General features: G+C 40.8%; 2 protein-coding genes across 2 annotated transcripts in view; one reads left to right on the forward strand and one right to left on the reverse strand.

Moving 5' to 3' along the window:
* The window catches only part of KIAA0319, a 31,789-nt gene extending 30,097 nt beyond the window's left edge, over positions 1-1,692 (forward strand). Inside the window, exon 19 of the mRNA XM_083855541.1 lies at positions 216-1,692. Coding sequence (XP_083711667.1) covers positions 216-394 — 179 coding nt within the window. The 3' untranslated portion in view covers positions 395-1,692. The remainder of the gene's footprint in view (positions 1-215) is intronic.
* Positions 1,693-6,885: 5,193 nt separating this feature from the next.
* ALDH5A1 (aldehyde dehydrogenase 5 family member A1) lies at positions 6,886-17,089 on the reverse strand (the record flags this gene model as incomplete). The annotated part of the gene is made up of 10 exons (XM_083869939.1): positions 6,886-9,710; positions 9,865-9,923; positions 10,667-10,836; positions 12,165-12,323; positions 13,639-13,782; positions 14,659-14,802; positions 15,232-15,348; positions 15,483-15,653; positions 16,590-16,673; positions 16,793-17,089. 10 exons carry the CDS (start codon positions 17,087-17,089, stop codon positions 9,505-9,507), a joined length of 1,551 nt encoding a protein of 516 aa, XP_083726065.1. The 3' UTR covers positions 6,886-9,504.
* Between the last annotated feature and the right edge of the window lie 414 nt (positions 17,090-17,503).

Raw genomic sequence — 17,503 nt, forward strand, 5'->3', positions numbered from 1 at the left:
AGTCATAAACTGATGGGTCTGCAATGAAGTCATGAGAGTATCTGAAATGGTATATGATACTTCTTAAGCCAGTTTTTGTATTGGTGTATCCTGTTACATTGCACTGCAGAGAATGTTTTCACTTACCTTTCATATCACAGCTGGGGAGAAGATGGTTAGGTGTTACTAAAAATCCAAGCCTTTCTAATAAGTTTGTTTTGCCTTTTTATTGTCAGGTATAAAACACAGAAGTACAGAACACAACTCCAGTCTGATGGTCTCTGAGTCAGAGTTTGACAGTGATCAGGACACTATCTTCAGCAGAGAAAAGATTGAAAGAGAGAATTCTAGAACACTTATAAATGGATCCATCAGAAATGGAGTTTCCTTCAACTACAGCTCCAAAGACAGATAACTGAATGAGGGTGAAAGCACAGAACACACTGGTGTGACACATCTGAGACATGTTGGCCCACCTCTGTTTTTCCAGAACCAAAATCTTCCTAAAATATCAACTAATTGCAGATTAAAGGAGACATTTTTAGCACAGGTAGGGAAAGGCAGAAGGAGGGAGAAAGGATTAGATGGTCAGCTAACTCCTCTTTTCATCATTATAGGAACAAGAAAAAGCACATCTTGCGTCTTTGTATGTTCTGTGCTGAATGTTTGAACTTCAGAAGGCCTTTTCTTCTGTCACTGCTACAAAACTAGCCAGAGCTGTTCTGCTACAAACTATGGTAACTAACAGTGGCATACAGATTCATATGAGCTCCTGATGCTGTCTTTGAGAAGTGGTGTGGTTTACAACAGCAAAAGTCAATATAGATGAAGTTCCTTACGACCATAGAGAGCAATATATGGCCACAGGCTCCATCTTAATTTTCAGTTTAGGATGGAAACACCAAGAGCATTTTTAGTGCATTGTCTTTATCCAACTGTACTTTGTGACTGCCTTTTCTAGGGTAGTGTTCATTGGGTAAAAACATTCTTGTTTTCAGAGAAAGTTAACAACTAGAGCAGTTGCACTGGATCAGCTGTAGTGTAACATGGCATACCTGTGTCCTGTAGGATGCAACGTTCCCTGTATTCACATAGGAGGTGTGGTGTCTGCAGGGAAATCCAGCCTTAGGTTGCTTCTGTAATGATCAAGTTGCTTTGGCTCTGCCATGTCCATCCAGGAAACTGTAGCAGAAAGGACTTGGTGTGATGCACCTTGAGAAGCATTTTGAGCATCCCAAACAACCTTTTTAGATCACTTTGAGAAGCTCTGGACATTTTAAGACTGAGTGCTCAGCTGAGGTGAGTTTACATCTGTCAGCATCAAGTGCTCAACTAAACAATGTGCTGGGCACTTTTGCAAGGAAATGTTTGTGGCAAATACCCTGTCTGGAGCAGGAGGTTCACTGTACTTTCATTGTTGTTGTAATCAGTACTAAGCAATGTTTCAGCTTGAAAATTAGATTGTTTGACTTTTTCCTCTCTGGCTATTGAGTGACTAGATATGTTGACCTAAAGAGATCCTTGTAGGTCTTTGGCAAGGGTAGGTGTATTCTTGTTCACAGTCTGGGTAATTTCTTTACAGTCTGCTTTGTTAGGCTTTGAAATCATGGCCCCAGTACTGCTTTTGAAATCTGTAACTGCAGACCTGGCTTTTATACACATGCCCCACTTGTGGGGACATCTGTGTCAGTGGTACTGTTGAGCCATGATGTCAGCTTTTCCTGGGGGTCCTCTACTGATGTACTGAAGTCTAGGGCTGAGATGGAGGAATGATGTGTTTTGATGGAGAAATAGCTCCTCTGGGAGCATTTTTGAAGAGTTGGGGGTTTTTTTATGTTTTGGGGTCTTGTATTGTTGGTAGTTTTTTTTTTTTTTTTTTTTTTTTTTTTAATCCAGTGGTAGAGAGCCCATTATCAGAGGGTGGAGCAGTATAGAGATCAAGGGGAGCAGTTTAGAAGGGGTGGAAAGAGGACATAGCCCATTTCCATCATGAGGAATAATGTAGTAGGGAATTTTGGGGCTTTTTCCATCCTTTCTTAGAAGTCTGACACAACGAAGTAGCTGGGTTGAACACTGTGGCTTCTGTGCTTCTCTTATTAATGGACTTGGGCAACAGTCAGAACTGTCTAGGCTGGAAGAAATCAGTGGTCAAAAGTTGCAGCAACATAGCGTGCTCATAACTTACTACTTTTGATTCTCAAGTGCAGTCAACAACAGTCCCTAAGGCTACTAATTCAGCACTGAGGAGTATTTACCCTGTGTCCAGCCCTGCATTTTTCTGGAGATCTTTGTGTGGCTGCAGGAGTCATTGTGGTGGGAGAGGCTGTGAAGAGCTAAAAAGGGCTAATACAGGTGTTGTCTCTGTTTTTCCCATATGCACCAGCAAAATGCAGTATGAATGGTATGATTTGCTTTCTTCAGTAACCACGTTTCAACTTTGTGTATGGGGGGTTTAGGCTATTTCTTGAAACAAATCTATCGCACTCTCCCTCTTCTTGAGAGTGTGTGTGTATGTATATATATATTTTTTTAAATAACTTGGTCAACAAAAGCTTCTGATGTCTTTCAGTTCCTGCTCCAGATGTGTTAACATAATAAAAACAGTGTTCACTCTAAAGCATTCCTGAAAAAAGTTAAAGCCCATTCAGAATAGTAATTTATTTTTTCCTTTGAAATCCAAATGTTGGGCTTAATCCATTATGAACAACTACACAGAATGTTCTAGCAGGAATTATTCTCTTGAAAACATGCCTTTTTAAACAAGCAAATAAGTTGCTTAAATAATTTCAAGCTTGTATGTGCCATGCTGCCATCGATGCTTCTGCTAAATACTGTCTCCAGTGTGCCTTTATCTATAAGCTTACCTTCTAGGATATGTCAGTGAAGTCAGCAGCATCTGTCAGTTTTGTGAAATTAGTGGCTTATGTCTTTTGGGTTTATTTACTGTTTTAAAGCCAGTGCTGAAACCTAGGATGTTCTTCTTTGAAGGTAATGAATATCTTTTTTTAAAAAATAAACAAACAAACAAACCCCACCAAAATGAAAAACTGTTTCTCTAGTAAAACAACTCCAGAAATCATAAACCTGCATTCCTTAATGCTGCAGAATTTCCAGAACTATTTCCCTGCCCACAGATGGACACTGGTGGGCCCAGGTCTTTGGGTCTCTGGTAAGTTCATGGGCCATGAGAATGTATGCATGATTTGGCTAAGTGTTTCTCACACTAACAAATAAGAAATATTAGATCAATTTCTCATTGTATAAGGCCCGAGCAAGTGGAAGTTTGGTTGAATTGGTAAATTCAGTTCTCTAGATGATACTTTTACATCTTTGTTGCTAACAGTATTTTAGCTATGTTTTCAAAGTTGAATATAGTTTAAAATTTTCAGCTGCTTCTGATTCTACTAGTTTGGTTATTCCAGCTGCTTGGAAAGAGAAGTTACTCCTTTTATCATAAGAGCAGGCTTGCTTTTAATATATGACACTTGCACAGAAGCTGAAAGCAATAATTTCTGGCTCTGTGTATTTGTGGTATCACATTTGTGTCACTTGGCCAAGCATGTGTGTCAGGAATTTATGAGAGACTATAGCAAGCCTTGTATCTTTATTCAGTATAATTGTTACTTCTAGAACTACTGCTTTCTTACAGAATGTCAGCTCATACTATGAATGAAAGGGTCAGAAAACTGGCTGTAACAGTGCAAACACAATTGCAGAATTTGGATTCTAACCCTTCGGTTTGGGTTATTATAGGTTTCAAGCAGGTTCTCAGTCCTCACATTTACTTCTGCAGACTGTTTTCCTTCAAATACACAAAGAGTACTGGCAGCTGATTTGTAAAATAGGGATGAGGCTATTCCCAAAAGACTCATCTGCACTGAAAAGCAGAGGAGATCAGATAGTTTGTCCTGTGTGGCTCAGAGTCTACTGAAAATAAAGAATATTTCAGTTTGGCACTGCTAAGATACTGCCTCTTGTTGAAGGCAGAGAGTGTGGTGATACTTGCAGTGCCTCATTGCCTTGAAGTGTAAGCACTGGATTGTCATTTGCATCTTGGTTTTTTACACGCACAAGTGGGGACTGTCCAGCTATGTAAAAGAACTGCTTTTGTTTGCATTTTAAGGAAGGAGTGTACTTTGGAAAAAACTTCCTAAGCATTAAACAGGTTCAGTATTCAATTGTAGTATTCAATACAGTACATACACAGCATGAAACTGCCCTGGCTGCAAACAGGTAATTGTCTTGTGGGTTTTATTTTCCTAACCAAAATTGTACTGCAGTATGGAACAAAGTTTACCTTGGCAAATCTGTTGAGATCGACATCCGAATTCTCTGTCCTGTGGTTCAACCTGTCATATTAAGTAGAGAAAACAAAGCAAAATGCAAAATGTCTAATTACAGATAATTGTTTATTTGCATAGGGAAAAAGGTTATTCTTGTTTTGTGTGTAAGAATAGATTATCAACTCTGTCCTTTGAGTAAACAGTCTTACTCTCCCTCTGTCAGATGCATCAGATAAAAGTACTGTTCAAGCCTCTGTTTTGTGCTGTCAGCTGTTTGCTTATGTGATGTCAATTTTCCTTTCCTTGGTCTCCTGTGGGCAAACAGAAGTGCACACACATGCAAGGAACTTAACAGTGAGAGCATGCATGTGTGTGTTCTCTGTGCTGGTGCAAACTTTCCTCATATAGTCTGATGTTTTTGAAATAATTGAGTTCCTAGGCAAATGTTCAATTTGTGCTTTTAACCTCAAGTGAAACTATTTTTGCCCTCCAGTATACTGGTAATGGACAGTAGTCAGGTGGAGCTTCAGGATGGTAGTAATAAAATTACAGTAAATGTGGTCTTCTGACATTTAGGTGAGGTTTGAGAGAGGAAAACGTTCCTCCAGGAGAAGGGAAACAGGATAGAGGTGAAATAGTTTCTTAATGTAAGTTATTGCTTATCAGGGACCTCCAACTTGAGTACTAATCCCATACTTCTGCAGCAAAGAAAAACCCATTTCATGTACCTTTTATATCCTTAACTCCCCAAGGCAAAGGAGGAAATATAAAGTTTAGAAATAAAATTTTAAGAGGGAGGCAACAAAGGCAATTGATTTTTTCACAGGTTATGAATAAGGTGCAGATGAGCTGCGCATCTGTATTTTGTCTCTGTATGAAAGCACTTCTCCCTGTGGGTGGATGGGTGAGTTATTACAGAATTTATATTAGGAATCTGTTTCTAGAAAATGTTATTTATTGCAAATGCTATTGTATTGTAACTGGAACCATTTCTGAGCTGAAATTACTACATTTATGTAACTATTAATAAAGTTTTGTCTTTCCTTTTAGAAGCTTGTCAGGTACTCTTTTAAGCATGGTAATCTGTATTGGATCCAACAGTCAGGCCAGGCTAATTGACATATGTTGTCTTCCATAGCTTGTCTGTACTCAAACATAAAAGCAATGCAGTAGCTTATTCCTTCCTACTGACAGAAGCATCTTTTACTAGAGATGTGACATAATTCAGTAGATCAGAGAGCAGGGAAAAAATTAATTTACTGCACTTCACGATAAGTTGTCATGTGGTGCTTGTCCTTACTTGGTTTAATTGGCAGTGTTTACGTAATCTCCAGCTGTCATGCCAAGTGTGGCGGTTTCACAGGTGTTGTGGCTTACTCTATAACAGATTCCATACTTGAGTCAGCTGCTTAGCAGTAATCACAGATACAGGTGTGCAATATAACCCAAAATATGCTGTTAGAGAGGGGTAGATTGTGCTGCTTGTTTCTGAATCAGAAAAGAAAAATCTTTCCACCATTGTGTATTATGTTTGTGCTGAATAGTGATACTAAAAGGTGCTATGAGATACAATTCTGTAACGAAAAAATTATACACCATGAAAGCAACTTTTTAAGTCTTTGGATACATGGTGCCAGTCTAGAGGTGGTACTTTAAAACTCTGCCACTGAACTGCAAAGGAATACTGGCAGCCGAATGAGCTGATGAGATACATGTGTCCTTTGCTGAAGGATGGAACCTGCCCCTTATTGAACTGTACATTTTGGTAACAGCAGTAGCCTTTGTCCATCCCTGTGAGTAGGTGGTGCAATAGAAGATAATTGGCATGATTCCAAAACAACTTCAGCCAGTTGTACTAAGCAGCTTTGGCATTCACTGATGAAGTGACTAATCACCAACTTCGCATGGTTCTCCTTGGAAGGACCTAAGCGAAAGTTTTGACCTGGAAACCCTTTAAACAAGTGCTAAACTGTAACTTAGAGCTTCTGAACACCACACTTAAAACTTTGAGATAGCTAAGTTGTTAATATCTAGTAGAACATGTAAAACAGTTTCTTGAAAGCATGTTACACAGAGAAGACAGGCAGTGGAGGCAGTGGGGGTGGGTGTGTATGTGTGAAACAACTGTTTAAAGAGTAACTTAAGAAAATAAAATGAAAATTGGCCATGACTGTGTCAAGTTTGAAATTAAAAGAGTTTCTCAAGCTTTGAGACTGTATTGAATAAATAGAAATAAAAGAGCTCCCAAAACTCTATTTTAAATCGTAATGAATGAAATAAAGAACTATGCAAGTAATCACATTACAAAAGCAGAGAAGACACTCTGATCTATTTTGTGATAAAATGTTTGATTCAGCATAAAAGACTGGCATACAAAATAACTGATGGCATATTACTATGCCCAAGTAGTCTCATCTGTTTAATTTAGATACAGACAAGGGACTGTAATTGAGGGTACCAAAATCTTACACTGTATGAACATGTGGATGCAAAGAAGTGGTGTCTTTTCCAGTAATAAAGCTGTCAGAACAAAATCCGGGCAAATCTGAGAGACTGAACTTAATGTGGCTGCTGTCAATTTGTCAGTTCAGCATTGAAGAGGGTAATAAACCACAAAATCCGGTTCTTTCACAGAAATGATTTATTAACTGAAAACATTTTTTTAATCACAGTTTTAATATCCAGAGATTGCTAAACTATCACAAGTGCAATCAACACAACTGAGGTGTGAGAATTCAAGTAAGTCTTTTGTTGAAGAATCCCAGCTTTTGCTATGAAGACAACTTTGATTATTCTGTGCTTAACTGATATAGACTTTACTGACATGAGGATATTATGCTGGAATCCAACCACAATCCAAGCTAGAAAAAGGTATTTTTTAAGTTTCTTACAAACATTAATTATTGTTTGTGCTTTTTATCAGGCATTGTAAAAGGTATTATTTGTTAAAAAAAAGTAAACACTCATTCAAACTGCTATTATCAGAAAAGAAATTAAGATTTTAAATGTACCAATGCATCAGATCAGTGACTTTGCAGTGAAGAGAGCAAGGGTTAAATAATTTATCCTCCAACTGCACTGTTCCAAGAACACTCACATTAAATACTACACTGTCATACAGCCGTAAATAAGATGATTTTAATTTTGACCTTATACTGCAGTTCACAGGCAGACATAATTGAATTTCAGTGGTAAATATTCTACCTGTGTATAATACCTGTAACTCTGCCTGCATCATTGTGTTGTGGAAGCTGGGAACCAAGGCATGACCTTCTTTTACCCATTTTTTTCAGCTGGGTAAAAGAAGGCAGCCAAGGCTGGCAAACAACTTTCTCCCACAACACTGTATTTCCCAAATTTAGGCAGCCTGTGATCAATAGTGTAATCTTAGAAGCTGGCTATAGGAAAGTTTCTTGCAACTAGTGTAGAAAGAGGCCATCCTTTTTGTGTTCTTGACAACAAGCACAAATAACAGTACTAAGTCCTCAGTACCACAAATACGCGGGTTTGGTGCATTGGGAATTACCGGAAGGGCAGTAAATGCCCTTTAACTGCCCTTCGGTTGGCATGATGCACACAGTACTGACAGATAATGTGCTCCAGACCCACCTGGTCTCAACTGCTACACACAAATACAACCATAAAAAAATATTTAAAAATAAGGAGTAGCAATCAATGCTACTTTATGTGCACTTTAAACAAAAACCCTGTGAAACTCAGTTTCAGCTTGCTTTTCCCTCCTTTCCCAAGTTTTGTGTTACCTGGTACTTCTTTGCCTGATGGGATAAAATATTTTAAAATATTTCATTTTACAGAGTACATTCATTACTTTATAGGAAGAAGGACTCCATTGTCTTCCTTTATTTATTTTAATAATGACCACTAGAAACAAAATATACTCCACTTAACTTCTGCCATGCTGATTTATTCACCAAATTGACATTGCACATTTTTTAAAGTGCTTTGTTTGACTGCCATTAAAATAATGTTTAAACAACATTGTTTATTTCATACTAAGGAAGCCTTACATCATCTTTTGAAGATGACAGAATAGTGAAGTGATGTATCAAAGCCTCACTTCTAACTACCACTATTTAAGTCTTCATTAGATCACAAATGAGCCATGTTCAAAGTTTTTTAAACCTTCCTCCCAAATGGACCTTCACCTGTGTAACCACAAACACAATTCAAGCCACAAAGCCCAGAGAGATGGATATCTGCTCCTATTCTTTGAAGAGGGTGAGCTTTAGACACTGAGCAATATTTACATCAGGGACTGTACTTCTACCCAAGGAGGGTCATGGTCTTTTCATGGAAGGAAGGGAGTTTACCTGTATCATCATGTCACCACTTGTGCTTTATTCACCAGGCCTTAAAATTCTGCAAGTTGTTCTTGTAAGTATCTTACCTTCCTCCTGCTTCTCACTAAGACAGCAATTCTTTGTCCTGGACTGTCCTGTTCCCAGGACTGCTGGGGCTAACAGGCATCAAACAAGGGCTATATTTCATCCTAGACAGGCAAGCTGTTAGGCACAAAGTACACCTCTTTGCTCAAAAACCTGAAGCTGAACAGGCAGCAGCCTTGCAGTGAGGATTATCAGTGCTGAAAAAGCTGTCTGTTAGCCTATGTGGATGCCTAGATATGGCTCAAAACAGTTCCTCACCTTTAGTAAGCAGCAAGTTCTCCCACAATTAAAAAAAACAAAAACAAAAACAAAACAAAACAAAAAAAACACCAGCAAAAAACCCCCTCCACACACTTGCTTCTAAAGGAGGTCACATAACCACAGTAGAAAGTGTGAGTATTTACACAAAATTCTACAGGGAGACTGCCATCCCAAAGCCTCCCTTATCCACACTGAAATACTAAAGGTAGTAAAAAAATGGTGATCTAGTTTCCCTTACTGTAGGTTACAATCTGTTTTCATTATGCACAAGTCTCAAAGTTCTCCCAGTTACACAGGGATAATCCAAAACCAATAAATGTACATCCCTACTCATTACTAAAAATAATGGACACATTATTTGATCACATTGCTGAAAAACTGGATGTATAAACAAAGACCATGTAAAAACATTTGGCAGCACAGAATACTGTAGATACCTGTATACACACACAAGACAGGGTTGATTAATTCCAAAGAAGGTAGAAGTTGCATTCATACATATTTCTGGCTCAATAAGCTTATTAAAACAACAGCACTCTTTCCCAAGTTGTGAGGATTGTGCTGTTTGAAGGCTTCTATAATCCCCCAATGCAGACATATTTTATTTCTAAGTATTCATCAATGCCATACTTTGAACCTTCTCGCCCTAAGCCAGACTCCTTTACCCCACCAAAAGGACACTCCACTGATGAGATTATGCCTTCATTAACACCAACCATTCCAACTTCCAGCTGTTCTGCAACTCTCCAGATCTGAGCTGGATCTTGGGAGTAGAAATAGCCTGTTGTGCAGACACAGAGATACAGGAGCGAAAATCAGTAAGAGCAATTGCAGAAGACTGTGAAAAAGAGACTTAATGACATTTCAAATCATCAACACATAACACTACAGCTCACAAAACCACAGAAATACACTTATCTGACAGAGAAGCATACCTGCTAAACCCACATTAGCTGCATTTGCTATAGCAACGGCTTCTGCTTCAGTCTCAAATCTGTCAATAGAAAGAGAATAAAATAAAAATGAGACCCGCAGTTCACCTGCTGTCTTGTGGACTTACTGGCAAGAAGCAGTCTTATCAGGGATTAAAATGTCAATTTATTTTTTCTAAAAGTGTACAGTAAAAAGCTAATTTAACTTTCATTTTGAAATACTGAAGTGTCTACCTCTTCTCTTAATTTAAATGGCAGTTAAGTAGTCAAGATTGCCTTTATTCCCCCTAGACAGCTGGATGGTACCAAGACATTTACTTCATATGGGTAAGCCTACCTATTTCCCCAACTACACAGCACTCTCAGCTCACAGATAACTCTGTGTTCCTCCATCACATCCAACTGCTCTGCACAAAGGCAGGGAAGGCTTTAAGGAGAACAGACAGCTCCAATTCATCATGTGTCAGAAAAGCTTAAAGACTAGCAAATCACATGACAAAAGTCCTGTCTCCTATTTTATAACACAGATCATGAAGCTGATACAGATTTTGCTGCTACCGAGCCTCGCTTAGCCATTGAGATACTTTAACTTTCAAAAAGTTGCATAGATGCTAAAATCAGGTCAAGAAAAAGAAACAAACAAGCTATATATCCAAAGTATGTTTTCACATGTGTAACCCCAGTCTTTTTACAAGACTTGTGTGATCATACAAAATATTTTCTGTCTTTCAAATCTTGTTTATTCAAAATAATCTTTCATTTTTTTAAAATTGTTAATTTTAATCTGTAGAATTAATAATCTTACTTGATAACTGGTGCTAAAGGGCCAAATGTCTCCTCTTGGGTGCAAAGCATTTTTGTTGTAACATTACTAAGTAATGTTGGCTCAAAGAAATTCTTCCCCAAGCTGTGTCGCTTCCCTCCAGTCACAATAGACGCTCCTTGAGAAACTGCATCCTTAATGTGTTTCTCTACCTGAGGTATGCATAACAAAATCTTAAAGTCATTTAAGAGTGAGCAATAATACATTTCCCAATGAAGAAATAATACTCTCCCAATATTTAAGAGAAAATTTTGAAGAGAGGTTTACACTTTGCAGAGGACCATCTGCAATATTATCTAATTTCTATTCAATTCTTTTTTTGTCTCAGTCTGACATAATTTCAGAGGGATAAACTGTGAACGTGGTCCCCAGCTCCCTTTTCTGTAGAAATTAAAAGCCTGCACCTAATGGGAGAAAAAGTCTTTGCAGGACTAAAAACTACATCATGTATCAGTGATCAAGCACTATGGAAATGGAAACATATCACTGCCATAGAAAGAGAAACAACTCTCAAGATGGAACTGGCAAGAAATTTTCCTGCATCTATGACTCTACCTACCCCCTATATTTACAATTCATCTAAAGACAACAAAGTAAGAAGGAAACTAAAGTAGCAATCCCCACCTAGGACATACTGTCCTTTGAAATTACAGAAATTATAGAAAGTGACTTTATACGGTGTTTATTTGTACATAACGTTGTACCTGATACACATACTACACTGTTCTGATGCAAGAAGGGAAGGCATGAAGGAAAGAAATTCAAGACTGTATCCTTTGCCTCCCAAATAACTGAATATTTTCCCATTCTTTCATAAAGAGAATCTGGCAGCATTCATGTATAATGGATTCAAACCAAGCCTGCATACAGCTGAGCTGTAATATCTTACAAAAGTATGAGCCACTTGACTCAATAATCTTTAACCTTAGGAAGAGTGAAATATTATAGAGCTTGTAACTTATTAGGATTTTTTAAAAGAGAAATATTCCTGGAGTTGCAGGTCACCCAAAACAGAAGACCCAAACCTTGCACATGAAGTTTTAAGTGATTACAACATCCAGAGTTCTGATTTTTTAACCCAAATAAATTATTCTGCCTAGATTTTGCCAAAAAGAAACACTGTTCCTCAAAAGAAATTGTCAATCACAGTGCTTCAGACCTGCAGGATCACTGTACAGCTCTCACAGTGTATCCAATTTCAGTGAATGGACTTGAGAAGAGCTAGGGAGTAATCAGGAGGAATCAGTTTCTCCTAAAGGAGGCCTCTCCTTCCCTTAATGGAAACAGGGGGATGATACATGAACTGTCCACATCTGTTTGTCTGTATGTACACATGGACTTGGGGGACAGAACACATTTCCAGCCACACTGCATTATGTTCTAATAAAACAAGGGAAAAAATGTTAAACATAAATGTAAAGTTATTTTATGGATCATAAAAAGAAAATTAGGATGTTAAAAATTAACTATTTACTTATACCTTCTCCACTGCTTTTTCATTTATTAGTGGTCCTTGGGTAGTTTTTGCATCAAATCCATTTCCAACATGTAGTTCTTTCTTTATAGCTTTAGCAAACTTTTCCACAAATTCATCATGAATTCCCTTTTGCACCAGGAAACGGTTTGTGCAAACACAAGTCTGAAAACAAACAAGACAAAACCCCATTAGTTTATACTGTATTTAATCCATCCATGAATTCCTTCTGGCCTTCATGCCACAGAACTGGATTACTACACTGATGTCCCCTGCCTCTTCTCCCTCATTCCAAACTGTTACCTAGCTATGCCATTTCTTTCACCACCCATTTCGCTTTAGAAATACAACTTCAACAAGCTGTTAGTGGGTGTGTGAAATACATCACACTTCTAAGTTGCTTACACTGGAGAAATGTTTTGTGAGTTTTATGGACTCAGATACATGTATCAACCAAAGCCCAGAAGCTGCATGAAATCCTTTCTAGTTAGACTGCAGAATGCTCGACTGGGCAGCAAAAACTCAAATCATAATTAGTGATCTGAGGTCTTTTTTTCTAACTTCTTCATTATCTTAATAGAGTTTGAGTTTGTTTTCTTCCTGAAAGTTGTTTCTAAGTGCTTTCAGTGGTCTATTTATTTGTGCTACCCTTTGCTCTGACTGCATCCTATTTTAATTGCTACAGTATGTGAAAATTAACACCTACTTATGTTTCTCTACAGCAGCAGAGGTGCCTTTTATGATAGATCTTGTCCGGTCTGGGTCTGATCCCTTAGCGGTCCTTGTCCACTTTTGTTTCCTTTCTTTCCTTCTTTCTTCCCAAGCATAGTCATGTCTTCTTATGTTACTCAAGCAAAGTTTTCCCTATCAAATGACCTCCCAGACCACTGAAAATTTGGTGCTTCTCAAAAGCTGGAGTTCATCAACTTCATGTTCACACGTACTTGTAAGGCTAGAACAGCCTCCACACAACCCTTCTCAGCTGACTGTTCTGGAAAGTGATGCTCTTAAAATATTTTTTACTCTAAATAAAATACATCTGAAGCAACACACTCTCGAATCTTGTCTACCAATTTTTTAAAGGTACTCATTGTAGAAAAAACTATCTCTGAGTGTCTTAACAGACTGAATAAGATAGTGTCAATCACAGCTCTAGTTCTCCAACAGATTTAATGTTAACAAAACATATGAAAAAATGCCTTGTCACTTCTCAAGCTTTTGCTAGGGGTCCTAGAGAACATCATCTTCTCTAATAGTGATGCTACTGACTGCCATGTATGTTGTGAAAACATATGGGATTTCAGTGTTGGTATTAAGACTTGCTGGTGACTGGCTTTAGTGTCCAGAGCCATGCGAGTGCTGCACCTTTCTCTTCACAATGAAGAGTTCTGTGCTCTCCTGTTACATAAAATAGCTTATTTACAGCTTAAACTTTATGTACAGCTCTTCATTGTCTAGAAACATGGACAAAAATTCTCACCTGTCCCGAGTTTCTATACTTAGAAGCAAGGGCTCCTGCGACAGCCAGGTCCACATTGGCGCTGTCAAACACAATAAAAGGAGCATGTCCTCCAAGCTCCATGGAAACTCTCTTCACAGTGCCAGCTGCGTGTTTCAGCAAGATCTGCAGGCAACAGAATAGACACACACGTCTGTACCTCTAACAGATGTGAACAGTGGAATCATGGATGCAAGGCAGTGAAAAAATAACTCTGACAAGGAAATAATCGGCATCTTCTCTACAATGCTAGACCATCTCCTTTGACAAAAACAAATTTCATCCATTAAAATCCTTAAAGATGAAATTCTGGCCAAGGACTAATGCAGAGAAAGATTTTGATCAACTTCAGATCAGGTCAAGCTTTTATACACTAATATTGTCAACTTTTTTTTTTTTTTTTTTTTTTTTTTTTTTTTTTTTTTTTTATAATAAAATCTTGATTACTTTTACAAAAATTTTCCAAGATCTGACAGAATTTGGTATTATGATTTGCCTTGATACCAGACATTTTCTTCATTCTACATACAGCCATCCTAGAGAATTCTGTCATTTTGTCAAACTCCGCAGCTTTAGTGATTCAATTAGAGATGGTTACAAAATTGCTTATTGACTAAGGCTGACAGCAGAGATTCCAGGCCTCACTCCTCTAATACTTTCTCTCATCTGCTGAAGCCATTCTTGAGTGGCACCTTTAAACTCAGTTTCAGTGTTCTCATTAGTATGCTGTCACCTTATGATATAAACCAAGAATATCTTGTACAGGACTGTTCACATTATAGTTTAGTAATGGGCAATTATCAAGAATTGCAGACAGGCTTCCTTCTGTGAAGTACTGTTTCTGAAACATATAAGCAGCATCTCAAGAGGTACACAATTATTTGGACAATCTGTGTACAGTAGCCAGAAAAGAAGGCTCTGTATAAAGGCACACACTTTCTCCCTACCTTTCTAGTATAACCACAGTAATACTCTTCAAGGGTATTCTGTCCACGTATGTACCTTTCCTGTTGCTGTAGAGCCAGTAAAAGATATTTTAGATACCAGTGGATCAGTGCATAGAACTTCCCCTACAGCTGCTGTCTGTTGTCTGGAACAAGGGACAACATTATACACTCCTGCTGGGATTCCAGCCTGGTTTGCAAGCTGCAACAAAAGAGAAACAGAAACTGCATTATTAGTGCATTTTGTAAGAGGAATAGTTACTTAATGATTGTTCAATGTTTTGAAGAAAACAGTCTGTAAGTCAACAGAAGCCAAAAGGAGTCACCACAACCAGGAACAGGTTGTTCTCAGCCACAGGTACCTGAGAGAGCAGCTTACCTTCAGTTTAAGCTGTCTGTTCAAAAAACCAAATTAAAGATATAAGGATATTTTGCGTATCAAAATGGCCCAATCCCTAGACCACAGTAGATGCAATATGCAAAGATTCTCACTAAACTAGAACACCTGCATCAAGTCAAATTGTCCTTTCTTCACATACGAAGCTGGCCAGAGCGACCTTCCAAGCCCATCTGACTCCCTGTTTACAGTATCAGTCCATTGCTGAGGTAAAGCTTAGCACTGAAAGCTCACCTCCCCAAGAGCTAATGCTGATAAAGGTGTGTCCTCTGCAGGTTTCACCACCACTGTACAGCCAGCTGCCAGAGCTGCACCAACCTTCCGGGTGATCATAGCGCTGGGAAAATTCCACTGAGGAAAGAGAAAATAGTACAATCAAAGCTGGGAAAATTTAGCCTCCTGTTTTTGCAGACGTAAGTGACATTTTGAACAGGGGGTTGAGCTGAAATCCTTGACGTGACTCAGAAGAGTTCAGCTATGCTTACTGGGGTTATAATGGCTGCCACTCCTACGGGCTGCTTCAGCACCAGGACTCTTCTGTCTTTTGCAGATGCTGGAATAACATCACCATAAATCCGTCGAGCCTCCTCTGCAAACCACTCCAGAAACGAGGCTGAATACACGATTTCACCCTGTGCTTCTTTCAGAGGCTTCCCCTTTGATTAAACCAGATTGAAGATACATTGCATCAAATGCAGCAACATAAACAGCAAATGGAAGCAATATAAACAAATTCAAGTAATTTTGGAGTTTCTCTTCTTTTCTGAGTACTTTATGATCCTTTCCCTCTGCCATACACTGTGCTCTCCAACAAGGATTATATGATTGCAGCAGCAATAGTTGTGTGGATTTAATATACCATCATTGTATAGTCAATCATTTGTATTCTGTGCCTGGATTCATACCTGCCTAGGACAAGAAAGAAAAATCACAAATGTAGTATGCATTTATTTACAAACTCAGGGTTAGCTGCTATTACCACTCTGAAGAAAGAACTGTAACAAAAACAGTTACAAGTTTATGCCGCGCTCATTTTTTTCAGGAGTATTGCTTTGGACTACCCCCAGGTCTGATCCCGTGGACTGAATGACCATTAGCAGCTGTGACACCACACCACACCACAGAGGAGCTGCTGAAGTATCTTCCACCAGGGTTTTGTTCAAAAGGATACCAGCTTGTGAGCTCCCAGGCTACTCAGTGATACAGACTGTGTCAATCCAACTTGAAGACTTGCATGATTTTTCCCAGTCACAAACACTTCTGCCCTGAGGACCGTGGTTTAGGTGGATGTATACTTTTGCATGCCATGAGTACAACGTGGGTCTGGTTTCCTCTGATTAGGTACTACCGTCATCGAACCAATGCACTTTATGTGTGTCCGGACAAGGAATGTTTGGAAGGTCCCCCACTGACCTAGCAGAGCAATGTGCGTGCACAATATGCCCGAAGTTATTAAAAAGGACAGTAAGGCTAAGTGGTGAAGCGCACAGGGAGAGGCTTGGCGCCTGTCAGTTTTACTTGGTGCCAGTGCTGGCTGCCTGTGCTGGGTTTCCCCTGGCGAGCGCCCGTGCCCGCCCCGCGGCCCCACTCACGTTCTCGGCCGTGATGATCCGCGCCAGCTCCTCCTTGTTCTCCATCATCAGCTCGTACCATCTGCGGAGGCGGGCGCTCCTCTCCTGGCAGGAGGGAGAGACAAGGCTGCTGCGGCACGCAGGGAGGGGGAAGCGAGGCCCAGGGACCCCCGGCCGGACCGCCCCGCCCCGGGCCCCTCACCGCCGCCTCCCGCCCCGCTCACCTTGGCGGGGACGCGGCCCCAGGCGGCACCGGCTTCGTGCGCGGCCCGCACCGCCGCCCTCGCCTCGGCCGCGCCGCAGTCCGACACCCGGCCCAGCTCCTCGCCGCTGGCCGGGTCCCGCACGGGGAAAGCGGCGGCCGTCTCCACCCACCGGCCGCCCACCAGGCCCCCGCGGCGCAGCAGGGCGGCGGACAGGGCCTGGCTGGCGGCCCTCCCCGGCCCCGGGGCCCGCGGCGCGGGGCGCAGCAGGAGGCGGCGGCGGGCGGCGGCGGCGGCCCGCGGCAGGAGGGTGGCCATGGCCGCGCCTCGGCGACAGGGCCCGCACAGCCCCGAGCGGCCCCGGCACGGCACGGCCCGCCCCCGCACCGCCCCGGAGGAGGAGCTGCCGCCGGGGGCCGGGCCAGGAGCGGCGCCTCGCCGGGCAGGGGGGAATGGCGTCGGGCCAGGGGCATCCGGCCTGCCCGGGCTGGGGCTGGGGCTGGGGCTGGGGCTGGGGCTGGGGCTGGGGCTGGGAGAGGAGGCTTCTGCTTCCCGGAGCCTCGTTCCCTGCGCCCCATCGAGACCTGCGCTGCATAGGGAGAGGGGAGATTTATAGTCACAGAATATCCTGTGTTAGAGGAACCCACAGGGATCACCGAAGTCCAGCTCCTGGCCGTGTCACACCGGGTGCCTGAGGGCGGTGTCCAAATGCTTCTTGAGCTCTGTCAGGCT

The sequence above is a fragment of the Zosterops lateralis genome, assembly GCF_965231275.1.
Source record: "Zosterops lateralis genome assembly, chromosome: 1".
Lineage (NCBI taxonomy): Eukaryota > Metazoa > Chordata > Aves > Passeriformes > Zosteropidae > Zosterops > Zosterops lateralis.